Source organism: Astatotilapia calliptera, chromosome 14 (assembly GCF_964374335.1).
Source record: "Astatotilapia calliptera chromosome 14, fAstCal68.1, whole genome shotgun sequence".
NCBI lineage: Eukaryota > Metazoa > Chordata > Actinopteri > Cichliformes > Cichlidae > Astatotilapia > Astatotilapia calliptera.
This window is the reverse complement of record NC_137435.1, coordinates 37758111-37785991: the sequence shown is the minus strand read 5'-3', so window position 1 is coordinate 37785991 and position 27881 is coordinate 37758111. Positions and strand designations below refer to the sequence as shown.

General features: G+C 41.5%; 1 protein-coding gene across 1 annotated transcript; it reads right to left on the bottom strand.

The window, feature by feature from the left end:
* LOC113036351 (PHD finger protein 12) lies at positions 1 to 23145 on the bottom strand. Its single transcript, XM_080289253.1, has 15 exons — positions 22427 to 23145; positions 22000 to 22181; positions 19183 to 19255; positions 14288 to 14744; positions 13180 to 13300; positions 12958 to 13090; positions 12699 to 12863; positions 11339 to 11482; positions 9806 to 10502; positions 8549 to 8653; positions 8279 to 8425; positions 8069 to 8164; positions 2831 to 2913; positions 2597 to 2735; positions 1 to 1216 (listed from the first exon to the last, which is right to left on the bottom strand). The coding sequence occupies exons 1-15, from the start codon at positions 22490 to 22492 to the stop codon at positions 744 to 746; spliced, it is 3081 nt and encodes a 1026-aa protein (XP_080145379.1). The 5' UTR covers positions 22493 to 23145; the 3' UTR covers positions 1 to 743.
* Positions 23146 to 27881: the final 4736 nt, after the last annotated feature.

Below are 27881 nucleotides of genomic sequence, written 5' to 3'. Positions count from 1 at the left end.
TTTGTTCTTAGAAAATCTTTCTGTATTTACAGGTTTGAACAGACAAGCAGGTACAGACAGAGTGCTTATATACACAGCAGCACAAGATGTTAAAATGAGTGCTAAAACTATACTGTATTTACAGATGGACTACAGCGGAAAGTACAGACTAAGAACAAGTTTTATCACAAAACGTCTGGTACTCTACACAGTATCACAAATTCAATGAGCTGTACAGTTAAAAACCAAAAAATGGCAAATCTACATGAAATCCAATGTTTCTCCAATCGAGAGGCACTGAATTAAAATGTATTTACATTATATATACATGTTATAGTGTATAAGCATGTATGTTTTCATACATATATAGCTACCTGTGGTGCAAAAGCAGCAAAAGAAATTAGAATGTATGGAATTGAATACTACAAAGAAAAAAAAATGTTTGTGCTAAATGGGCTGACTGACAAAAAGGTTACACCATACATAACTAATATACTGGCAAAAACAAAGATTGAGCCCAAGGAAGTAATGTTTGCTCAAAGTCCTAACGGTCCTAACGGTTACGTCAGTCATTTAAAAGAAAAAAGAAAAAAAGAGATTGTCAATAATACTTCAAGTTCATGCAAAGATATAAACCATTTAAAAAAGAAAAAAAGAAAAAAAAAGAAGAACTTTTCCCTGTTGACCAACCAGCTGTGCAGCTTTCCCTTCATCGTGACACAGAAGGTGCAAAATAAGAGGGAGGGCGGGGCTTCCTGTGCGGATTATGGAACAGAGTTAGAACGCAGTACGGGCACTTGGTGGGGAGGTACAGTCTCAGAGTCAGCCTCATCCTGGTTGGAAAAGCCGCTTGTTGTGGCAGTGCTGGGTGGTGGTGGTGTGGAGGTGTTAGCGGTGGTGCTGAGGGTGGTGCTGATGACACTGCTGCTGCTGGTGGTGGTGCTTGTGCAACTGGCAGCAGGTGTAGTGGCCTGCTCCTCTTTGGGCTGCTTACTGGCAAACTCAGTGATGCTAAAGACAAATTGGAGGCAGCCCAGTTTGATGTAGCTGCCATGGTGGAGCAGGGCCGTGCCCTCCCAGCCCGCCCCACTGCCTCCAATTAGGCTGGAGCTACTCGCTTTGCAGCTACAAGACGGCTCAGCACCACCCTGACGTTGGCTACTCATCACTCCTCCTACTGGCAACAACCCCACCATGGAGTTGGCTCCCTCGTTCTCTTCCCGTTTCTTACTGCGACCTACGCAAAGAAGAAATGCAGCAGGTCTGAGAAAGACGTCTGTACAGACTAGTGTCACAGTAAACTCCATTAATGTGGAGACAATGCAACCATGAAAAGATTTCACTGATTACATTTTATCCACAAAATAAAAATGAACACTTTGTTTTGAAAATGAGACTAAAATCATGTGGAAAGCTGAACTCTGGCAAACATGTTTTACACTCATCATCTATAAACAGTTTCAGAGAAATCTGATTTAATGCTGTTTCACACTGCAGCTCTTTACTAATCAAACATCTGTCCAAATGATCTTTAATAACAGATTAAGACTGGAAGCTTTATGTGATACAGCAACATTCAGACTTTACATAACGTGGTCTGCCACAGAACAAGTATATCTGACCACTCATTTTACACTTTATTTACCTTTCTCATTGCTACAATGCCACATGCACCAAATTTACCACTGTACTGTACGTTTACTACATCCTTACTTTTACTTTGCAATTGCAATAGCTAATAATAAGCCAGCCCGTTCTTTCCCATTTGGTGTTTTCTCTACCAGCAGGCTCGCTGGCTAGATCGCCATTATGGATGGAGATGAACTCCAACACCAAACTCATGGTTTGTTTTTTTCCTGCACTTCAAGCTGGCACTCTAACCAGAACCTACAACAGACGGAGAACTGGTTCGTGTGCAGTTCTCCAACAATGAGAATACAATGAGCTCACTGGGACTCAGAGCAGAACAAGAGCCAGCAGCTGCAGTCCAAGAACATGGGCTGACTGAAGACAGCTAATGATGATGTTCACTTATTTATTTTAGTTTTATATTAAGCTAATATTATTCACTTAAATATAAGCACGCATAGCTCAGCACATCTCATAGACTACTCTAAGGTATGAATTACAGCAAGAAGGTGATAAGTTTTCTTGTCATTGGTTCACTGCACTGCACAAACTAATTACATGTACCCATTAAGAATGACAAATGTGACCTTGACCACAATTTGGATGAAGAACACTAAAAGCTGACCAAAAATGCAGGAGCAGTGTCAGTGTAACAAACAGGACACTGACATTAAGCACATGGGGGGGCTACACTTCCTGAAATTCTAGCCAAACTAAAAATAATTCTTTTCAGTATTAGAGTATAAATTAAAGTATTCCTGTAATTTACAGACGCAATGATGTTATGATTTCTTCACAATTAAAATTTTAACCATTTTAACCAGAACACATACAGATGAGTGGCTAAGTGGAAGAAGATGGATGGATATTCATAAAAAGTTCATACAAAATCTATGAGTGACGACCTCATCAGCAGTCCAAGTCAAACTGGGCACACAGACCTGGGTTCCTTCAAGCCAATCCAAACAGATGACGGAGATGTACTTACGAATGATTCCTTGGACTTTGGCTACCAGGCCACCGGGTGGACATGGTGAGGTCTTCTCAGAGAAATCGCACGAGTACAGGACATTATCCACTGTGGTGCCATGCTCGCTATAGTTCAGAAGCTCATAATGCTTGGTATTCTGAAGGACGACAAACACACATCTTGGTCATTTACATCTTGGTCACTAACAACCACAGGAGTGCTCTGCAGAGTGATGTAGTTTAACAGCCTCACCTCGTCATAGAAAATACAGGCATGTTTCCCCGATACGTAGTTGCAGTGACCGTAGTTTGTAAGGCACACATCCATGTCAGCACCTTAAAGAAACAGTTAAAGACTTAAACACCCTTTCCCACAACACAAAGAATACAGATTTGCAACATGGATTTTTTTTCTGCAATATTGACGTGTCAAAATGTATTTTAATGACCTGCACTCCAATGTGACATATTGCGTTTTTGTTCAGTAGTTTTTATTCCACATGGTCCTGTTGTGACCCTCACAGGTCTAAGAACTTACTTTCACAGACAACTTGCTTAAAATACTCCGATTTAAAGATGACGGTATCAACTAGGGCTGGGCCATATTATACCGTTCACGGTAATACCGGTATAATGTTAGGCAACGATAGGAAAATGAAATATCGCGATAGAATGGGAGTAAAACGCGCATGCGCAGTGCCTTTGTTTTCATACGCACATGGCCGATTGTTGAGTGAAACAGATGAACCAGAATTGGTTTGTAAAAATGGTGCAACTTCAGTGATGTGGAACTGATTTGGTGTTTGTCCGTCAGATACACGACAAAGCACATTTTTTTGCAGAACATGCAAGCGGCCGTCGTTATTGTCGTATTTGTCGGACTAAGATGCTCTTAAATCTGGGAGTAATCTGGGTCCTAAACTCCGTATGCTTCAGGTCAAACAACACTGCAGCATCACTGAGCGTTAAAAACTGTCTAAATTCTTTCATCTTTAATAAAACGATCAGCATTGCTGCTTTACCAGGTGTAACTATAAAGTTTAACTTCCAGGCATCCATGAAAACAAAAGTTATTACATTTAACGGAGTTAGAAGTTAGCAGGAAGCTAGCGGAAGTTAGCTCGCTAGTTTTGCTAGTTACCTAAGCATGATATTACATGTTCTGACTGAGAGATTTCTGAAAAAAATCAAACGTACAGCTCTGCTATCACTTCCAACATAAATGAAGACAGGAAACTAAACAGCAGTGACGTTTGTAGGGTTACTGAAGTTGGGCTAGCTGGTATATAATGATGTGCTACGTGATCGCTAGCGACACAGCTATATTAGCATAACATAAACAGTGAAGCTGGAAGACGAACACTAACACTTTTCCACTTATAAAAGTTAACGTTAAGGTTCTTCATGGTTAGAGACAAATGCAATCGCATGGCAGGATACTGTAAACGGACCAAACTTCAGTCAGGAGAACAACTGAGATAATCCATCCACAATACGAGGTTAGTCATTAATATACTGCAACATGGGAATAGAGCAGCTGCCAGAGAATTCAACATTAATGAATCAATGGTACAGAAGTGGAGGAAGCAAGAAGAATGAGTTTAATCAGGTTTGATTTATCTGACTGCTTTGTTTCGCTTAATGTGCCTTATAATCCTGTGCACCTTATGGTCCGAAAAATGCGTACTGCACACTGCAGTTTAATGTTGCAAAGCACCTCTTTTTAACTTCAGTGGATATTATACATGGTTATGCTCAGGATATGTCAGCCCATTTCTACTGGAAATGCCTTTTGGTTAAACTTTCAGCAAGGAATTTGCATTTGCACTGTTACATTTTTAAAAAGCTTTAATGTACATAAAAACCAGCTTCTTGTTTAAGTGAAAATAAATGGAAGGTTGTCTTTTTGCGCTAGTAATGTTGTGGAGTTGTATTTTGTCTCGCATCAATTATATCGTCGGTTATATCGTTATCGCAAATTTTCAAATATATATCGTGATAAATATTTTTGGCCATATCGCCCTGCTCTAGTATCAACTATCACTCAACCTGACTAATGATGCAGAGATTGTGATATATTATTATATTATACTCTAAAATATGACATTACTGCCATGTATTTGAAAAAAACTAAGCCAAAATGCAGAATTAGTGTATGAAACACTAAGCAAACCCTTGTTGCTTCCATAGAAATAAAGATGACAAGTAGCAGGTACATACTGCTAATCAAACACAATTGATTAACTTATCAGCACGAGTGACCACCTCTATAAAAACCCAGAAGCATTCTGGTGTGTACATAATGCCAAAGAGGAAAGATGTCTTAAAGCAGCGGTCCCCAACCCCCGGGCCTTGGACCGGTACCGGTCCGTGAGTCGTTTGGTACCGGGCCGCGAGAGTTGAGACTCAGGTGTGAAATGTATGGTTTTCAGCGTTATTTTTTATCGTTTTTATCGTTGACTTGGTTTTCCTGGGTCTTTTCACGTGTGTTATGAATAAATCTTTTTTTCGGTACCGGTACTAGTTTTATTTTGTTGTATTTATCCGCGACACCTTAAAGGCCGGTCCGTGAAAATATTGTCAGGCATAAACCGGTTCGTCGCGCAAAAAAGGTTGGGGACCGCTGTCTTAAAGAATAAATGAGTGCTGCATGTCAGTATCTGAAGTTGCATGAAGCCAGTCCCAAACACGCTCATAATTCTACCATGAGAAAGATTATTCACTATTCAAGTGGAAAACATTCAAGACTGTTGCAAAATATTTCCAGGAGTTAAAGTCCCAAAAAAAATTCACCTAGGATCAGGCAGTGCAATGACTCCAAGCACATCAGCAAATCTAAACAAGAATGTCTGGTTATTCTGCAAGCTAATGAATGATGGGGTGTTGTTAGTTTTTCCACACACTGCTTCTGCATCACTTCCCATTTTTGTATTTGTAGGAGTGACTAGCTCAGGTCCAAGGTACACCTGCTGTGTTGGCAACTTTGCGTATCACCGGCAATGCCATCACACAGCTATATCCATTCATGCTAGCTATTACGGTGCATGTACGTGCTGCAGTATTCTTCTGAACAATAGGTGTTGCCCGTCCTCCAAATCAGCGCTGGTATAGAAGGAGAAGAAGTCAAAGTTGGAAGCCAAGGAATTTTAAAGTTTTTGCCAAGTTTCAAAGTTTCAACATCTCCCTCTGTGAAACCTGTGAACCTCTAAACTTCTGTACTGATATGATGTTAGGATGCCATTAAAAACAGACTTTAACCCAGCTGCAGCAGCAATGGAACGATGCATCATAAAAATGGAGCAGTCCCCTCTGCGAATCCCTAACTTATTGTGGTGGAGGGGTTTGTGTGTCCCAGGGATCCCAGGGGCTATGTTGCCTGGGGGCTTTTGCCCCCCTGGTAGGGTCTGCCATGGCAAATTGGTCCTGGTTGAGGGACCAGACAAAGAGCGATTCGGAAGACCCCTATGGCAAGACCATCGAGGGAACAGTTCACCCTGCCATAGGGTTATTGGGGCCCCGCCATGGGGTCTGGCCGGGCACAGCCCGAAAGAGGGACATGGGCCCATCTTCCTGCAGGCCCACCACCCGCAGGAGGTACGGTAGGGGTAGGGTGCATTGTGAGCCAGGCGGCGGCCAGGACCGGCAAACCGTCAGGCGACTCAGGAGGGGAAAGCGGTGTTCAACCTGCACTGTGTATAGTGCGGGTGGAGTGCTGCTGACTTAGACTGAGAAAATTGCCGGGCGGTGGAAGGAATAGTTCGAGGACCTCCTTTGGGGGCGAGGTCACTGAAGCAGTTAAACAATTCCTTGGTGGCAGAGCCCCTGGGTTGGATGAGGTCCACCCTGAGTTCCTGAAGGCTCCAGATGTTGTAGGGCTGTCTTGGTTGACACACCTCTACAATGTTACATTGAGATCAGGGGCCGTACCTCTGGATTGGTAGACCGGGGTGGTGGTTCCAATCTTTAAGAACGGGGACCGGAGGGTGTGTTCCAACTACAGGGGAATCACACTCTTCAGCCTCCCTGGGAAAGTCTATGCCAGAGTGCTGGAAAGGAGAGTCTGTCTGTTAGTTGAACCTCTGATACAGGAGGAAGAATGCGGTTTTCGTCCTGGTCGTGGAACACTGGATCAGCTCTTCAGCATCTCAAGGATACTTGAGGGTGCATGGGAGTTTGCCCAACCAGTCTACATGTGTTTTGTGGACTTTGAGAAGGCATTCGACCGTGTCCCTCGGGGAGTCCTGGGAGTATGGGGCGTCTGGCCCATTGCTACGGGCTATTCAGTCCCTATACAACTGTTGCATTGGTCCATATAGCCGGCAATAAGTTGGACTTGTTCCTGGTGGGTGATGGGCTCCACCAGAGCTGCCCTTTGTCACCAATTCTGTTCACAATTTTTAAGGACAGAATTTTTAGGCGTAGCCAAGGGGTGAAAGGCTTTCACTTGGGTGGTCTCAGGATCTCATCTCTGCTTTTTGCAGATGGAGTTGTTTCTGCTGGCTTCATCGGGTGATAGCCTCTGGCTTCCCTCGGAATGGTTCGCAGCCGAGTGTGAAGCGGTGGGAATAAGAATCAGCACCTCCAAATCTGAGGCCATGGTTCTCAGCCGAAAAATGGTAGAGTGCCCACTCCGGGTCAGGGACGAGTTCCCGCCCAAGTGGAGAAGTTTAAGTATCTCGGGGTCTTGTTCACGAGAGACGGGAGCAGGAAATCGACAGACGGATTGGTGCGGCGGCCGCAGTGATGCGGACGCTATATGGGTCTGTTGTGGCGAAGAGAGCTGAGTGTAAAAGAGATTGCGGATACAAGCGGCGGAAATGGGCTTCCCCCGAAGGGTGGCTGACCTCTCACTTGAGATAGGGTGAGAAGTTTGGCCATTTGGGAGGGGCTCAGAGTAGAGCCGCTGCTCCTCCACATCGAAAGGAGCCAGTTGAGGTGGTTAGGGCATCTGACAAGGATGCCTCCTGGGGGCCACCTGGGTGAGGTGTTCCGGGCATGTGCCACCGGAAGGAGGCCCCGGGGCAGACCGAGATTATATCCCTCGGGTGGCCTCGGAACGCCTTGGTATTCCCCCAGACAAGCTGGAGGAAGTGGCTGGGGAGAGGGAGGTCTGGGCTTCTCTGCTTGGGCTGCTGCCTTCGCAACCCAGCCCTGGATAAGCGGAAGAAAATGGATGGATGGATGACCAGCAGAGATGACAGCTTACAACATGTAACATCAATTTTGCTATACGGTGACATTTGCCAGGCACCACACAGCAGGTATAATGGCGTCCTACCCATGTTCCACTTCTGTCTTACTAAACTTTAGTCATAAGGCAAGAGTCTAACCTAAATCAAACATGATTGACTGGAGTTTGGTGAAGTGGTATGATTTTTATAAAGTACGTCAGTACGTGAACCTTTCCTCATCAAAGGTGAAACCTAAGAGTGGCTCAGAGCCAGGGCACAGAATGCAGCAGGGTCAAAGTCACAGCGACTGAATGTCCTACCTGATCCTATGTGTAACGTCCTATAGCACATGCTGACAGCTGCTCCTCTTCCTGTCAGAGGGTAAAAGACCGCTCTGGCTTGCACCTTTTTCTGACCTGGGAGGAGGAAAGTGTAGGTTTTAATAATTAGAACAAAACAGCAATCAAACAGCAGAAAAACTGACTTCTTGACAAGTAAACAGACTAAACTGTAGTGCAAAGGTATCTTACTGTTTGGGTGGGGTGCTGAGGTTTTTGGGGTAGTGCTGGTGGTGGGGGGAGGTTGAGTGCTGGGCACTTTGGGAGCAAAGAGCTGCTGGATCCTCTGATAGGCCAAGAGCTTGATCATCTCTGTATCCAGTTTGTCCAGCTCAATCCCTGTACACACACAAACACACACAACCGCTAGAAGCTAATTACATCTTCGTGTGTTTCATAGCAGAACACAGCAATACGAAGGCTCTTAAACTGTCACATGTGGCCGCAGAGTGACAAACTCACCCCCATCCTCCTCTTTTCCATCCTTCATGCAGCTGGACAGGTTGGTGATGGAGGGCAGTGTGTTGGGCAGCAGTGAGTCCGTCAGTGCAGGAGCAGCCTTTATGTCTGAGGGACAGGAGAGGAAAAAAGAGACAAATTGATGAGATGAGATAAAAGAAGGACCAGAAAAAAGACAGTTTTTGATAGTTCACTATAAAGGAAAAAAAGTGCACAGGAACTATTACTGAGATAGAAGGCAAAGCAAGTTGTATCTGAATAACTTTTTTTTCTTCATAACTCAGTAACTGAAAATAAAATGTGCTCTTAAATGGCCATGTATCCTTTTGGTAAATGGGGCTGCACGACACAAAATATGCAAGAAAACTGTTAGCACCATCGATTATGTCAGCAGTGAGTATTCAATTAATAGCAACAGTAAACATTCAAAAGAGAGAAAACTCAGGTCTTTTAAAATGAACGTTTCATTTGTTTCCACTTTAGAAAATGCTTGTTTTGATAGTTTAACAATACACAGTATCTGCCAAAAGAGCTCAACTCTTTCACTGTATTTACATCCCATATCACAATCACATTTCCACTTTCTTGAAGAAACATTTTCCTAAAGACAAAAAACTGATAAATTATTAGAAGTAGAAATAACAGAATCACAATTTTAAGTGATCTGCCAAATAAAATAAGCTATGCATCCTAGACTGAGGCATGAAATAAAAAGGCCTTCTTCCCATCTGCTTGGAGCTCTTTCTTACATTATAAGGGGAAAAAAAAGAGTTCTGACAGTATTGCATCTCCTGGATGAAGCAGAGTTGGTCAGTGTGCACGCGTGTGAATGCATGTGTGTTAAAGTGTGCGAGTGAATGTGTGTAAGCCTTCAAACAAGCATGTAGTGGCTGCAGTGAAGAAAGGTGAGCATATAACCATTCTCAGTTCTGAGGCCTTCTCTGTGCTTTAATGCAAAACAGACGTTATGAAAGTGGAGATGTTAATACTAATAATAATTCAGCCTAACAGCATGACTATTAACACAATTTCTTAAAGTTAAAAATGTATTTATATTAATTTAAATATGCAAAATAATGTTGCTATAGCCTCAAATTAAATGTTCTCTCATGCACACCATGGCCACCGTTACATGTATAATGAGGAGAGAGTAACATAATGATTACTTGAGTATATTATTACTATTATTATCATCATTATTATTATTAGCTGTATAAAGTGATACATTTAGACTGCAGCTTTGACATTTCTGATGTGTACCTGGAGTAGGTGCTGATCCAAACTTTACTGTGTCGTGCTCCTGGCTGCCTCTAGATGGTGCATCTGTGAAGGAACTGCTGGTGATTGAGGAGGGCTTTTCATCGGTGCTCACACACTCCTCCTGGGGCTCTGTCTGGCTCCTGTGGTTCTGTTGGCCACTGTGGGGCCATATCGTGGGGGCAGTGGGGCAGTTCTGTTGGGCACATGCATTTACAGTGCTCTCGGGTTCCTTCTTAACCGTTTCTGTTCCTATGTGGTTCACCAGTCCAGAGGCAGAAGCTGATGGCGTTTTCCCAGCCTTCAGTCTGTTCTGTAGCTCAGCCTGCCTGCAGGAATCTGAGGCACTGTTACAGTCTACAGGTCCATTGGCTCTGGGAGGCTGAACCAATTCCAGAGGCCCATTAGGTTTCCTACAGTTCTGACATGGTGTCACGGTGCATTTGCAAAGAACTAGCCCTGATGGGCTGTCCTTGGAAAGAGAGGCCCCCTGGGAGTCACTGGGTGTACTGCAAGCTTTAGAGCAGGGGTCAGGGGAAGAAGTCCTTTCTAATGAGGCCTGAGTTTTCATGTCTTCTGATGCTCCACTTGATTGTGTATTTGCTTTCTGCTCAAAGTGCCACTCTGTTGATGAGGCCTTCTGTTTGATGGATAGGTGTCGCATGATACTGCACTGGAGAGCGATGACATCCTGAAGCCACTGTTCAACACAACACATGTATGTTTTTATAAAGAAGCAACCAGCAGTTCTGTTGAGAGGCCCTCCCCTTCATCAAGGATTCATTTATATCACACAAACAAACAGATACCAGAATTTATCTTTTGCTGCAATTTTCAATTAATTACTCAAAGCTCTACAGTCTGTGAAAAAAACAGACTTTCTAATGCAACTGTTGCAAAGTGCCGTGAAGCAGTTGGTTCAGCTTTCAGAACTTCTGAAACTGAATTTTCTGTTACTTTCTGATAAACACAGTACACAGGATGTGTCAGTGTTTCACTCATCTACACCAAAAATCTAACTCTCTAAAAACTTCTTGTCCAAACTCTCATCCAATCATCCAAAATGAAAAGGAAAGCGATCAATCATCCTTAACCTCCTAGGACCTGGTGTCCACATATGTGAACATCACATTTTGGGTTGGCTAGACCAAAATACTAAATGTTGCTCTACAAAGGCCTGATTTCCACATGCGAGGACGTTATACTGCCACTGTTCTATTGAAATTTAAATCGAATGTCCTCATATGTGGATCTCATTTTTCTCAGAAACAAACATCAGGTAAAAAATAAAATCTGATAATTCTTTGGTTTTACATTCATCAGGTCCCAATCAGCCCAAATAGCAAAGAGAAATTAAAAATGCATGCCATGAAAGAGTTTGGGTCTTAGGAGGTTACGCTGCTCTCCTATTAATCTCACATCCTATTACATCAGATGACACAGATTGTAGCACACAAAAGCCTGTTTCGAGGGAACTATCATTACAATCTGACTTAAAGAACGTGTTAGGCAGCTGCTGGTTTCTCTTGTGCCTACCTCCTGCTGCTCAGCCTCTGTGGTGAAATGCTTTGTGGGCTGATGGTCAGGAATGCCACTACAAACCAGCTCCAGCTGGCGCACCCCTGCAGGAAGCAGCATGGGCGGAGGATTCTGGTACTGGGACTTGATGGCATCTGGCACCTGAATAAAAACACTGACTGTTAGAGACAATCTAACACTTTCTAGCAAATTAACCAGTACGTTCAGATGTGTCTAAAAATAGCATCACTTCATATACAAGTGCACAACTGCTTAAATTTCAGAAGCTGGAAAAAAGACAGAATGTCAGTATCTAGGTAGAGCAGGGCGATATGACCAAAATATTTATCACGATATACATTTGAAAATTTGCGATAACTATATAATTGACACTAGACAAAACACTTTCCAACTCCTCAACTTTATTAGTGCAAAAAAAAAACAAAACATCAATGTATTTTCACTTAAACAAGCAGCTGTTTTTTATGTGCATTAAAGTTATATAAAAATTTTACAGTGCAAATGCAAATCCTTGCTGACAGTTTAACCAAAAAGACATTTCCAGTGGAAATTGGTCGACATATCCTCAGCATAACCATGTATAATATCCACAAAACTTAAAAAGAGGTCATACACACACAGTACTGTAATATTATGTTGAAGCACAGTACGTATCACTCCGCGAGGCTCCGCCTACGATAGCCGTAACGCTCCGACAATCCATCAAGCGGTGTGGCTTCGTAGCTTAGCAAAGTCGTACTGAAACATTTGACAGATTTTCGAGCGCCGTGTACATAAAATCGTTTCGAGGTCAGTAAACACAACCAGAATTCATACATAAGGCACACGGGATTATAAGGGGCACTGTCTATTTTGAGAAAAATCAAAGGATTGATTTTAAGTGCGCCGTATTTTCCAAAAAACACGGTAATAACGTCGGCCCGCTAGCACGCGCTACCAAAAATAGTGCTTTGTTGTGTATCTGACGGATGAAAGCTAAACCAGTTCCACACCACTGAAGTTGCAGCATTTTTACAAACGAATTCTGGTTCATCCGTTTCATTCAACGATCCACTTTCGCTCTTCTCATTCTGCGTCGCCGCCGTGTGCGCATGTAAACAAAGGCACTGCGCATGTGCGTTTTACCCATATTCTATCGCAATATGTCATTTTCCTATCGTTGCCCAACATTACACCGGTATTAGCGTGAACGGTATGATTTAGCCCAGCCCTATATCTAGGTATTACTGTCTTAGTGTAACAGATATATTATTAAAGCCATTCATTTCCTAGATCTCCACCTGTGTTCCAGTGGCCAAGAAAAAAGGATTATATGAAATCCAACACACTGCACCGTCACACTGAGACACACGTCTACCTTGATGGTTTTCTTGTTGCGCTGGTGAGTGGTGCGCCGGTTGGGAGCATTTTGTCGATGTACTCTACGCAGGAAGTCCAACTTAACTGCGTGCTGGGACATCCTGTCCTGGAACTGATCGAAGAGCTGACAGCGGCTGGACAGGCTGAGGCTCCTCTGATTCAGCTGCATAGCAAACAAAAATATATCAATACAAATTTACATCAATAAAAGGAAAGGGAAAGCAGCTTTAGCTTAGAATCAGCACAGTGCATCTTACTACTAAGTGCTCCACATGGTTTGGACACATCCATTTGCCGGCAGGTAAAGCTGTGAGTGGAGGGTCCAGACAGTCCATGTGGAACAGGAGGGGACAGTAATCGCACTGGATCAATGGAGCCAACCTGCAACTCCTGAGAGACCAAATAAATAGAATTAGTACCTGCTGTCATCACTTCAGGGCTTCGTCTACCTCTTTGCACTGTGCTCCAGAACTCCTGACCTGTTGCATGAAAAGCAGATTTTGACTGGCAAAGGGACTAGACCATTGGGATCCAGTTCATGCTGAGGCCTCCTGAAGGGCTTTCCAAGCAGCTCTTCTTTTTTCCTCCGTTTACTGCTGCCTAGAAATCCAAACAAAAGAGCAACATTGAAGAAACAGTCTAAATTGCATATATAAAGAGGTATTTTAAACTTAGGGTGCTGAAAGAAATCATAGCAGTTTTAAATTCTTGGGGGTAACTGTGACCGAGGACCTGTCCTGGGGCAACCATATCACCTCAGTTGTACGGAAGGCCCAACAGCGCCTCTACTACCTGAGGAGACTGCGGAGCGCACACATTCCCAGATCTCTGATGTTGAACTTCTACAACTGTGCCATCAGCAGCGTTCTGACGTATGGATTTCTAGTGTGGTTCCCCAGCTGCACCAAGGCCGATCAGCAAGCACTCCAGCGGGTGGTGAAAGAAGCTGGCAGAATTATTGGAACAAGTCTGCCAGAGATCAGTAATATCTTCCCCACTCGCTGTCTGAGGAGGGTGCACAGTATCCTGCGGGACCAACATCACCCTGCGCGCCACCTTTTCCATCTGCTGCCCTCAGGGAGAAGGTACAGGTCTATACAGGCCAGAACATCCAGACTGGCCAACAGCCTGTATCCACAGGCTGTGAGGCTCCTGAACTCTCTGCCCCCCTCTCACGGACAATAACCATATCCAACTTCTTAATAGCAATGAGCTGGTCTGCATTGGTGCATCATATCTTTATTCTCTTCCCCCTCCTGCCCCCCCCCCCCCTCTTTCTTAAATAGATAACTATCATATCTGATATCATATCTCACAGTACAATAATATTGAATGGGTTGCATTGTTGTATTTTGTCATGTTTCTCAGGTCTTTGTCTGAATTTCTACGAACATTATTGCTAAGGATTGTCTTATTGCATTGGAGTCACACTGGGTTAAATATGTACACTTGGGTTTTAAGGGGTATTTATTATTTTCTTCTTTTTTTTGGGTTGTATGGAAGCCCCAAACGCAATTTCATTGTTCTTGACAATGACAATAAATAAATAAATACTAAATATTTTGGTAGTCATTATGACTGACTGACCTGGTAGTGCAGTGGTGCACGTGAGCTCACTCGGCAGCTGAAACTGAGTGGGGTTTCTCTCCATAGCAGCCGCTATTAGGAGCTGAAAGGGCCTCTTGAGGAGTCGCGGTGTCGGAGCAGAAACTGTAGAACTCTCGAGCTCTGCACCCTGAACTTCATCCTCAGGCTCTGCTGCCTCCTCCTCTCCATCGTTCTGCTCCTCTGAGGGGGTTGGGGTGGATGAAGTGTTGGAATTTGGAGTCCCAGGTCGGCTGCTTGGCCTGCTGCTGGTTCTGCGGTCCAATAGTCGTACCTGGGCCACTCGTAGACCAGGGCCTGCAGCTCCAGCCCCCGGAGGAAGACCGTCAAGCCGCAGTGGGCCAGCGTTGAGCTCCAGCTCCACGGATGGAGAAGCAGAGCGCTTGGAGGAGGATTTCTCTGGCAGGCCGTTGGTCTGTTCAGACTTCTGTTCTCTTTTCTGTACAAAGTCACACAAAAAACCCAAACACTGATTTAAAAAGCCATCTCTTGACACTGCTGTCTTAGCAAATTATAGATGAATCTCTAATCTTCCTTTTATCTCAAAGATTCTTGAAAAAAAATCATTAAAAAAAAAAGCTAACAGATCATCTGCAGAGGAATGGCTTATTTGAACAGTTTCAGTCAGGTTTCAGAGCTCATCACAGCACAAAAACAGCTTTAGTGAAGGTTACAGTTAATCTTCTTATGGCCTCTGACAGTGGACTCATCTCTGTACTTGTACTTGTTAGACCTCAGTGCAACGTTCAATACTTTTGACCATAATATTTTATTAAATTATTATGGTCAAGCATAATATTTATTAGAGCATGCTGTAGGTATTTATTTCTGCAGTGGTTTGTATTAGGGCTCCCACAATTTGTCAACTAGCCACGATTACGTTGACTATCAAAATCGTTGACGACTAATTTAATAGTCAATGTGTCGTTTGAAGCTTTGTAAGACCCCGAAAGATGCAGGAATAAGTAGTAGGATTTAAGAGTGTAACAACGAAATGAAACAGAAGATGGCAGCACTGCATGTACAAGGATGCCAGCTGCCGTTAAACCCCGAAGAAGAAGAACCAGGCTGTGTCCCAATCCAGCGACCGCACGCTTCGAAGTATGCATTTTGAGACCGATTACGTCACAGCGACGCAACGACGGCTGTCCCAATCCAAAGTGTATTCCAAATGCGGTTGCCAAATGTGCCATCAATTTCCCCAAATTTGAAGTGTGGTCCGTTGTAGACTTCGTGGTCCCATACATCCCACAATTCATTGCGCAACAGTGGGTGTGGATAATTTTGCCGAAAAATACGGCAGACGGCTGAAGCGGAGCGGCCGAAGAGTAAACTTTTAAAAGTGAGTACTGAATGTTATGTCACTTATTTATGTGCAAATGTTTAATAATGAAGAACATTAAAACATTACTGTTGCCCACATGTCAGCAAAGTTGTGTGACATTAGTGATGTTTGTACTTTCAGCGTCAGCTTGGTTTTAAAGCCTCTACTTTAAAATATACGCCGTTCAATAGTCAACCTTAATCTGACAGAGAATGTGATGATTTTATGGATAATTAAAGTCAGTTATACATCCACAAACACAACAAGCTGAAAGTCAGTGATGCTGCTTGGTTTGCAGTCCTGAATATCACGGCACAAGCAGGATTCACTGCACTGTTAATGTTAGCTATGTTATATTGCTGCCTCTGTTCGGTGGTGTCGAGCCAAACGGACTTTAACGTGTGTTTGAACGAGCTCACGGTTCACTCGTTAAGCTGAAAGAAAGATGCTTTAATCACAGGAGTCACACATGTGTCCACTGTACCATCTGGGAACTCTTCTTGTTCAGCACTCGTAATAACACAAACACTAAATCCTCCTTCTCTGGTGCTGTTGTGTAGCAGTGTGTACACCTGAGACTGTCACCTGTCTGTCTGTCCTGCACTCTCTCTCTGTTTATTTCTCTCCGGTTGTGGAATAAAAGTATGAACATGTCTCAGCCTCAGATACTCAACTAATCAAAGTGATGTCATAAAAAAAATTAACGAACAAAACATTTTTTCTCCTTCATTTCTGTCAAACAATGCTGTATGAAACGTTTCTAGCGGTTTGTATCATGGTTGCTAGGCAACCTGAGCAGCGCGACGAAGGCTAGACCGTCCCATTTCACAACCTCTCACTTCCGCACTTCTCGTACTTCCTAGTACGCGCCGTTCCTAGTACGCAAACTGTGAATACTCTGAAGCGTACGGTCACTGGATTGGGACACAGCCGCAGTCTCTGGTATCATAGCTGTGTCCAAATTCAGGGGCCGCACCCTTTGGAGACTGCATTTGGAGGCCGATTACATTACAGCGACACGAGGAAGGCTGTCCAAATTCGAAGACTCCGACAAATGCGTCCTTCATTTCCCCAGATTTCAAGGATGGGTCGGGTGTATCCTTCGTTGCCCAACCTATCCCAGAATTCATAGCACGGCCCAGCCAATTCCAGTTTCCAACAATGACGGCAGCTACTTAATTTTAATATTACTCTTTGTGGGTCACAAAATAAACTTTTAAGATATTTTCAAGTGAGAATTCAGCTGTCTAAACTTTAAATATCTGATCAGTTTATCAAGACATCACATTTTTGCAAAAGTGCACCAACATTTTCGGAGACATCTGTTACCCACCAGCTCGATAGCTAGCCGGGGCTCAAGGCTCACTAGAGCCGACGAGAACACCGAACTCCTGGCACATAGTTTTCAGACCCCCCGCGGTCTAAACATGATATATAAGTCACTTAGATAACTTAAAAATGTTGTTGTTTGGCTTTTTCCAGTGTTTCATGTGTTCCTGAGTAAGTTGGCTTGGCTGAGATTAAAGTTTTTTCACACAGCTGAAGAAAAATCAAACAGAAAACAGATTAAACAGGAAGTTTGAGATGGTAGAATTTACTCCAATGTCCTGTTATATTTTAGTTAGCAAGGAGCAGACGGCTATCTAATAGACTCCAATTTGTTCATGTGAGTCCGCTTCACACACCAAGGTTAATTATGGATATACTAGGACCAATTCTGTTTACATTTTAAATGCTTCCCTTAGGCAGTATCATCAGCAGTATCATAGTATACATTTTCACTGCTATGCAGAGGACACCCAACTTTATTTATCCATGAAGCCAGATAACACACACCAATTAGTTAAACTGCAGGAATGTCTTAAAGACATAAAGACCTGGATGGCCTCTAATTTTCTGCTTCTAAATTCAGATCAAACTGAGGTTATTGTACTCGGCCCTGAAAATCTTAGAAATATGGTATCTAACCAGACTCTTACTCTGGATGGCATTACCTTGGCCTCCAGTAACACTGTGAGGAACCTTGGAGTCATTTTTAACCAGGATATGTCCTTCAACGCACATATTAAACAAATATCTAGGACTGACTTCCAATCTTTGCGTAATATCTCTAAAATAAGAAATATCCTGTCTCACTGTGACACTGAAAAACTACTTCATGCATTTATTACTTCTAGGTTGGACTATTGTAATTCATTATTATCGGGATTGTCCAAAAACTCCCTGAAAAGCCTTTAATTAATCCAAAATGCTGCAGCAAGAGTCCTGACAGGGACTAGAAAGAGAGAGCAGATTTCTCCTATATTGGCTCCCTGTTAAATCCAGAATTGAATTCAAAATCCTGCTCCTCACATACAGCATATGTAAGCATATAGTTGGGCTGGATCAGTTGACCCTGAATCCTCCCTTAGTTATGCTGCAATAGGTGTAGACTGCTGGGGGACTCCCATGATGCATCGAGTATTTTTTCTTCAGTCACCTTTCTGACTCACTATGTGTCATGGCCCCGCCCCTCCCTGAAACTGGTTCTGCCAGAGGTTTCTTCCTGTTGAAAGGGAGTTTTTCCTTCCCACTGTCGCCAAAGTGCTTGCTCATTGCTTTTCTCTGCATGTTAGGGCTGCACGATTAATCGTTAGAAAAATTGCGATCTCAATTCATACTTATGTGCGATCTCATTTCCAAATGACAACGATTAAAATTTTTTTTTAAAAAAGGCGACGACGATTGTACCGCATTTTGATCCGGGACGCAATCTGCATGAAAACAAGCGCTCACTCTTCCTGCTCAACAAATGACAAGGGCGGAGCTTTATACCACGTGATACAGAAGCTGTGCTGTGTGATGCTAAAATTGGCAGGGAAAAAAACAACGGAGAGCACGTCAGGGATGACGAGAAAGTGACAGGAGAAAATCCGTCCCGGTCAACCACCCAAACATCAATAACGGAAACCTTATACAGCGTTTCCCTATACCCGTCGAACTCCCGCAGGCACAAAGAAATTACGGAGGCTATCACTTATCACCTGACCAAAGATATGGCTCCCATCAATACTGTGCAAAACGAGGGATTTAGGAAAATGATCAACACCCTAGACAAACGCTACACAGTGCCGTCCCGCAACTATTTTTCTATTGTTGCACTACCTGCTCTATACACGCAGCGTCGAGCAGCGGTGGAGACGGAATTTCAAGCAGTACAACGACAAAATGTGAGACATTTGTTGTTTTTATGTTTATTTATTGTTTTTATGTTCAGTCTCAACTGTTACGAAGTTGATGTGCAGTTAATAAGCGCAATAAATATTTATACTGGAAAAGAGAATCGTGAGAGAATCGTGATCTCAATTCTAAGCAAAAAAAATCGTGATTCTCATTTTATGCAAAATCGTGCAGCCCTACTGCATGTATTATTGTAGGGTAAAATATTATTGTGATTTGGTGCTGAATAAATAAAATTGAATTGAACTGATTTATCAGTACATAGAACACACTCTCCAGGATACATTTCAAAAGCAGAATGAATCAAATGTGTAACAACACATCTGTCACTCACCTTCTTTCGAACATTGCAGCGATGACACATCCATTCCCCTGGAGGAAGCATTTCTTCACTCAGAGGTGGGTTGCTGTCGTAAGAAGACAGAAATTAAATATTTAATAAGATAAAATGAATCACAATTTCTAATTCCCATTTCATTGAAATGAAAAACTGATTTGATCCCATTGTTTTGGTATCAAAACAAAAGTCTAGCTTCTTCTGTCTCCATCTGGTGGGCCAATGGCTGCATTACAACAAAAGCATCCACACAGTGCAAAGTAATGGCAGTTACCAATGTTACATTTTCATTACAGTAGCTGACACATTCATTAATAATCAATTGCTTCCAATGTTTTACACTACATACTAGAGGTGGGAATCACCATACATCCCACGATACGATATTATCACAATACTTAACACACGATACAATATTATTGCGATTTTTAAAAATATTTTGCAATATTCAGATTCTGTACATAAAGGTAAACTTTATCAATATTCATTTATCTAATATCAAAGTCTCACACTCAGTCTTTCTCTCATTTCAGTTTTATTGTTGACAAACTGAACGGTTTGTATTACAGTCTAGTCCAACTTAACTGAATGCAACCATCTGGTACAATTATAGCTATTCTGAACTATGCAATTTATGAAAACTATGCAGCCCATTCAGCAACTGAAGAATTTGAAAGTAAATTAAAACAAAATATAATTTTACATTAAATAAAAAAGTTTTAAACGTAATTAAAATAAAACATGTCTTAAATTAAAATAAGTAAACTGTCATGTTTATTGCTGCCAAAAACAAGTTAAACACATTTGGACAGTGAAGGAATGTCAGGATTGTTGCTCAGAAAAAGGATCAACATGCTCTGAAGTCAGAGCACAAAAACCTTTTTTGTAACAAAATATCGATTTCTGCTGTCCCTGTATCGATACATTATTAGCAAACAAAATATCACGATACTACACAGTATCGATTTTTTTCCCCCCACCCCTACTACATACTGCCCCCATTCAAGAAAACTTTCGTCAGATCCACCTCATTTCACCTTACCATTTTTTAAAATTATGTCTGGTTAACTGTTACCTTGGTATTTCCATCACTCATCTGCTACTTGCAACCACCATCCGCTTAACAGTTATTCATAAAATTACACTTAGTGACCAAACTGAACCATCTATCTATTATGCTTTGTTACTCCTTTCTTTTTAACTTGCATTTTTAACCATGGTGGTGCAGTGACTAGCACTGTTGCCTCACAGCAAGGAGCTCCTTAGTTTGATTCTACCACCTGGCCGGGGCCTTTCTTTGTGGGGTTTGCATGTTCTCCCCGTGTTTGCGTGGGTTCTCTCTGGGTACTAGTAGTTTGCTTGTAGTAAGCTTATTTACCTACTTTTTCTCTTTACTCATTATTATTTTTTAACAATTTATTCATTTCTATTGGCTGTTTGTTTCTATAGTTTCTAGTCAACTTTAAACTTTTTTTTGCTGATGCACCCGGTGTATGAATTCATAATTGCAGAATTTAGCATAAAAATTGGACTAAGAAATACAAAACATATCCAGTAAAATGACGACAAAAATACATTCCTCCAGATTTAAAAAATGAAACAAGTTTTTTTTAATGATATGTTTGTGTTTGAAGTGGTCACATGTGAGATGCGCTGTGCATGGCAAAACTGAGTTGTCACCCCATGTAATATTGTCTTTTACATTGCAGACATCAAAGCAGCAAAATTCGTCAATACATATTTAAAATCTGAAGGCGTCCACAGGTGTGGCTATATATGTACAGACGAGTTTTATACGGTTTTCAGGTGACAGTCTGGACTCAATTCTTCCAAATACCAAAGTAATACAGAAAAAAATGATACGGGTATTTATTTATCGCTGCGGCACCGAAATTACCTCAACAAACGCTGTTATACCCGTCCAAAAAAACTGCGGAATATTTCGTCCGTATTTTTAAAGCACCCCTTTTCCATCAGAGTTGATTTTAAAGGTTTGTAAGATGGCGGTGGAAGAAGGGGGGGAAAGAGCAACGAGGTCGCCATATTGTAAACAGAGGCTACATTTTTACCAGCAGCTCCGCTGGCTGCAGCCTCGGCAGGAGGGGAGGACCGACTGCAAGCTAATTCAAGCCTCTTGCAGATACGACATATTTAAGCATTTTTTTTCAAATTCCTGTGTGTTATATTTTCATTAACGACGCGTGAAAATAAGTTTGCTATACACTTTCAAACTATATAAAGTCCAAAAGTCAGTATACAAGATAGACGACTGGGATAACGGTGCACAGTCCTCCCAGAGCAAGAAAACATTCTGCTCTGTTACTTTAATTATCAGTTCCTATCTTAGATCACCAAACGTCTTTTAATTAACTTTAACTGGTTTATTTCCTGAGATTCTGAAAATGTGTGGAAGTAAATTTGACATGCAAGCAGCTTCCAGAGAAAAATGGGAGTTAATAATAAACCTTACAGAGTGCAACACAGCGGCTAAAGCCGGCCTCCATGGTTAACGTGAACGGAGAACACAGCGGGAATTTCGGAAGAACAATTGATCGTTAATGTTGACTTTTCATTGATATAAGCGTGAGCTTTTGTAGCGAAAAAACTATCAGGCAAAATGAAATCATTTAACAGATAATTTCTTTACACATTTCAAATCATGTGTCTATGAGAATCGGAACCACAGCGAAACGGTAACCGAGGACAATCACTGGAGTTAGCATTCAGCCATCTTTACACATAACTGACGGGGACTAGCAGTTATTTCCGCTTGTTTTACTGACTCTGTGCGTGTTCTTCAGTCAAATAACTTACCAGCACTGGAGATGGAAAGCTGCAGGACAGTGGTCACAGCACAGCAAGTCTCCCCCTTCCCTGCAACTATCGCAGGTGTCGTGGTTAGTCGCCCTGCCGCTCCTCCGGACGTCCCTCACCAGTTTCCGACTCCGTTTCTCTACCTCATCTGACTTCGGGGGCGCCAGTAGTGTTTGAATTTGCTGCAAAAGTTGTTCAGCTGTTTAGTTTGACATCGCGGCTAGTGTCTAGTGTCCGCTGTGACGTTTATAGAGAGCGGTAACAGTAATTTGTGGCCTCCGTTACCAAGCCGAATTAGCTAGCTAAGAGCTTGACAGCGGGCTATAGTGATGATGACAGCTGCGATTCAAATTTGGTAAAATTTATTAAAGTGTTAGCAACAGAGGAATGTTTCGCTTAATTAAGGCCTTAGACATAGCAGCCTTACCTCCATTAAGCCCCCAGAGGTATCCAAATCGTACACAATCGTTGGGGTCTCCATTTTGTCCCACATTCATCCAGAAACAGACTTTGCAAAAGGAATTTGCGAACCAAGAGCCTCGGTGCTCACAATAACCACGATAAATCCTGTAAGAGATTACTTCCCGAATGTTTTCGGTCAGAGGATGTCTGGTAAATCGACGTTAGCTATCGTTAGCTGCCCAAAGGAGCTAGCTAGGCAAACGTCAACCAGTCAAGGTTGTGAAGCTAGCGGTCTCACTAGCTGCCGTGGTTGGCCATAAAAAGGTAACAAAAATGACGTCTAACTATGTAGTTAAAATACTGATTCCTTAGCACCACTTTTTATGTGTAAGTGCCACGAAAACATACAGAATTTTCTATCAGTAGACTACTGCTCTTAGCTACACAATCCATCTGCGGCCTAGCTGGCCAGCCATGATTCTTGTTTCTGCTCCTGCAAAAAGGAGCGCTGTAAATCTGCAAAGCCCTCCGCTCCCATTGTCAAAACAAAATGTAACCAAACAATCCAGGAGAAAACTAGATGTAGTACGGCCCAAAACCTGGTTTCCGACAGCGTCCGGAATGTATAATCCTCAAATCAAGTATGTGGAAATGCAAATTTGGTTGATGTTATTGTTGTGAAAAGGCTGTGCATCTACACTGGCTGCTAGCAACATCCTTACAGTTGGCGCAACCGCGCACACCGGACACGCATGCGTATTGGAACGGATATAGATAATTACGGATACATTATAACGAAGCGGTAAAACATTGTCTACATGGTGTTTTGAGTGGCACTGACGTTTTGAAGTTATTTTATTTGCTATGACTTTCCCTGTCGGTTGCCTTATGGCACTACTCATTACTATTGTGCTGCTACGAGAGTAGCATTAACTGCTTCTTGCTTCAATAGCTTTATTGTTTGTTAAAGAACACGACTCGTGTAATTTGCACTTCTGCTACAATAGCGTTTCAGCTGCTCAAATGACCATCTTAATTCTTCTTCCGCTTGCTCAACGTGTAGTCTATTTCAACATGTAGTCTATGTAGACAGCATCCATCCATTCTCTTCCGCTTATCCTTATCGCGGGGGGGCTGGAGCCTATACCAGCTGGATGACAAGTCAGTTAAGCTAACAGAAATGTTTAGATCAATTCAAACCAATTTAGTTTTAATTACATAGCACCAAATCACATCAGCTGTCACTGTCCTCAAAGCGCTTAGTTATCCTTCTACCAATCAGACTTTTCTGACAGAGGGCATTGTGTATTTTGCAATTAAAGTCCTCACTGGGTTAAGCTGCTGAAGTCTGAAACACATTCTTTAATTAAGAGAGGACCAGATTGTGCAAAGTGAAACGCTGAAGTAATGCACAGATCATTAGAAAATAAAGACATCCAAAACATTAACAAATCAATAATCCACCATTATATTCTCTTAAACCAAAGATTTATTTAAGAATGTATGAAGCCCTAATTTACTTATTTTCCATCTAGCACTTAAATAATATAAGTTCTCACATAAATAAAATTTGTATTTATTGCAGGTTTGTCTGGTTTTTGTTAACCAGATCACACCAACTATAAAGTCTGACCAGATCCCAAAACACTACATGTAGGGTAAAGAATATGTTTGTGTGGGACACCTTACTAATGCTGAGAGATGATGAAAACTGAATCTAGAAACAAAAAACAAAAAAACTATGCTAGTTAACAGTTTGGCATCAGTTATGTGAAGGATATATATACTGCCATTTATGTGAATGAAAATTTCCAATCTTAAAATAGAAGGTATGATCTCTGTTTTGTGCAACCATGTCTATCATATTAAGTATTAAAACTGTTTAAATATATTTTAGCAGCCAAACTGTCTGTTTCAGTTTTAATAGCAATTAATCCATAGGTCAGCACACGGACTGATTGTTATGCAGCACTTTTCTGCTCTTGCAGAGCACTTATAGCACATCAGTTCTGAACCACACTTTTTCATCTTGGTGTTCTCTGTTGCAAACTAGAGCACATTAAAATGTGGGGCATTGCATCAATATATGGGACTGGTAGACAAGGAATAAAAATGCTGTGCAGGCCCACTTAAAGTACACGCATGATCGCAACATCCACAGCAAGTAAAGGTCCTGCATTTAAAGTCTCGGTAAAATAGAAGTATTTAGATATTAAGGTAAAGATATAGTTTATTTATCCCAGAACTGGGAAATTTTTATGTTATAGTAGTTAATGTTTGACTTAAATCAAACAAACCTAAATAACTTAAATAAGTAGAGTGGTGTGCAGCTTAATAAAATCTTAACAATTAACAACAATAATAACTAGTTGAAAATAAAATTAGGCACAATAAAGTAAAATAAGTATAACTTTAATTAGTGATATATAACTAGTAAAAATGTCCATCCATTCATTCATTAATTTTCTGCTGTTTATCCAGGTTCACGTTGCGAGAGCAGCAGTCTAAGCAGAGATTTCCCTCACAACAGCCACCTCTTCTATCTGGGGAATACTGAGACATTCCAGGCCTGCAGAGATGTGTGATCTCTCCACTGAGTCCACTGCCCAGAATACCTCACCTATAGGAAGCGTCCAGGAGGCATCCTAGGCAGATGCCCAAACCACCTCAACTGGCTCCTTTAGAATTTTCCTTTCAAAACAAAAGCAACAACAAAAATAGAACATTAAAACTGGCTAGCTAATTGTTGGTCTTCTACTTCACCTTGTTGTCAGTGTGGGCACCAGGTACCACCTCAAAATCCTGGATAGGCACAGGCTGTAGTTGTTTTCTTCCTTCTGTAGTTGATGATCTCTGGTCTTACTCAGAGATGATTTCTTCCAGACCACTCCACAAAATCATCCTCCTGCTCCTGTCCATCACGTATACATCCAAACACTATAGAACTGTCAGAGTAGTTCTGTTACCCAGAGTTGTACTGAAAGCCTGAGATGCACAAGTTGAACAGGAATGATGAAGGTGGCACTATATGTTGTGCCAATACCCAGTGACACTGGGCAGTTATCAGAAAATTGCATGTTAGTACTCATTGTGCATAAAAATGTTTGTTTTCATATCTAAAATATTTAAATTGATATTACTGCAAAATTAATATGCATGTCAAATCAAATCAAATCACTTTTATTGTCACATCACATGTGCAGGTACATTGGTACAGTACATGTGAGAGAAATTCTTGTGTGTGAGCTTCACAAGCAACAGAGTTGTGCAAAATACAATAATGTAAACAAGCAAAATACAAGAATGGTTACATCTGAAACTAATAAATATATGTACAATATATAATAGTATATGCATTTATGGATGTGTATACTAAATATTTTTCTATGTGTGTGTGTGAGTGTGTGTGTGTGTGTATACACATATTTTACAAATTAAATAGAGTAAACAATAAAATAAAATATATAAAAATATGTTGCGTTATATTTAATTCATTTTAACCACTTAGGTTGTTTACTCTAGATCTATGCATCTTATTCTATATGGTAATGTAGCATTATCCTGCTTTAAGAATCATATATATTTAAAAAGTTCAGCAAGCTCATACCTTTGCCTTCAACTCTTTGACATTTTCTAGCAAATCTAAGAAGGGCTTTATATATATACTGGCTGTTTTTTTAAATGGGGCTGATTCTAAAACCTAAAAATGGTTGCCTTGGAGAGAGGAAATGTTAGCAATTATAATGTATAGTGGACAGAATTACCATGAATGATGGGTAATTGCTAACCCTTGCCAGCAGAGGGAGGCACTGCTCAGTTGTATTTGAGTAGCTGGCAAAATGAGTTTTCATGCTGGTAGTTAGCTTATGTCAGGGGTGTCGAACTCCAGGCCTCGAGGGCCGGTGTCCTGTAGGTTTCAGATCTCAACCTGGGTCAACACACCTGAATCACATGATGAGTTCATTACCAGGCCTCTGGAGAACTTCAAGACATGTTGAGGAAGTCATTTAGCCATTTAAATCAGCTGTGTTGGATCAAGGACACACATAAAACCTGCAGGACACCGGCCCTCGAGGCCTGGAGTTCGACACATGTGGCTTATGTGATTTTGTGCACAGAAATATATGACATTCCATTTTAGAAATGTAGTCCCATGTTCCAATTAATTTTAATTAAATTACTAATGTTACTAGCCATCACATGTTGTACACATGTCCAGCATGACCATTCACCAGGCTACAGTTTATTGAACATTTTAGTGCATATATTAATATGTACATTAATATGTAGTACAAGAATGTTGAAAATGAAAAATCTTTTTTACAAAGTGAATTTTCAGTTATATTTTTAAATCTACATATTTTGATCACATTTGTAAAAGCCCTTAAAAAGTATTTAGTTGCTGACTTTAACCTCCTAGGACCTGGCGTCCACATATGTGGACATCACATTTTGGGTTATTTAGACCAAAATACTGAATTTTGCTCTACAAGGGCCTGATATCCACTTATGAAGACATCATACTGCCACTGTTCTATCACAATTTAAAATGAATATCCCCATATGTGGCTCTTATTTTTATTAAAAACAAAAGTAAGGTAAAAAAAAAATCTGGTAATTCTTTGTTTTTACATTCATCAGGCCCCAATGTGACCAAATATCAAAGAGAAATTAAAAATGCATGCCGTGGAAGAGTTCGGGTCTTAGGAGGTTAAGTCATTTTTCTGATGAAGGAGACTTGTAAGGTTGTAATTATGAAGTATTATACTGTTATAGTTATTACTGATAAATGTATCCTGTTGTGATAAACTAACTAAAGTACTGTGATATGTTTATTTTAAGATATTTTTGAGTGTATTGTATTTAATATTAGAGTAAGAGAATTTCTAATGGTTAAAAAAAATAAGTAAAATATATATATATATATATATATATATATATAGCTAGCCTTGGTGGTGCTGTTCTCTTATTGTTCCCTTGCCACTGAGAGTACACCTTTGCTGGTTCTGTGGAGAACAGCTGGTTTATTCTCCTGCCTTCTATCTCTCTGGTGTACCTCCTCAAGCGGCTGGCCAAGGCTGTGAGTCTTTGCTTGGCAGTTTCCAAGGCCTCAGGTATGGACAGCTTGCTGTATTTCTTAGGCACCTTATTTGTCGCACCTTTCTGCAACTCCGTTAGTTGGCTAACCTCCCTCCGTGCTACTTTGATCTTGCCCTCTAGCCTCCTTCTCCATGGAGGGTACTGCCCCTTGTGGCTGTTCAACTTGTAGCCAAGCATCTCACTGATCACTGTTGCCGTATTGTAGATCAGCTTGTTAGTGTCGGTAATCGTGGTTGTAGGTATTGCCTGTAGTGCAATACCTACAATACCTAGTATGTATATATATATATATATATATATATATATATGGGTGATAAGTTAGCAGCGATGCAGGTGGATGCTTCTCTGGTGTCCTGGATTGTTGATTACCTGACAGGAAG

What these genes read in the sequence shown, in the direction of transcription:
- LOC113036351 (XM_080289253.1), bottom strand. Translation starts at nt 22,492, where the DNA reads ATGTGGGACAAAATGGAGACCCCAACGATTGTGTACGATTTGGATACC. An exon ending in CAGAGGCTGAGCAGCAGGAG is followed by an intron (nt 10,503 to 11,338) that starts GTAGGCACAAGA and finishes TGTGTTGAACAG; the next exon opens with TGGCTTCAGGATGTCATCGC. An exon ending in GACGTTACACATAGGATCAG is followed by an intron (nt 2,914 to 8,068) that starts GTAGGACATTCA and finishes TGTTTCTTTAAG; the next exon opens with GTGCTGACATGGATGTGTGC.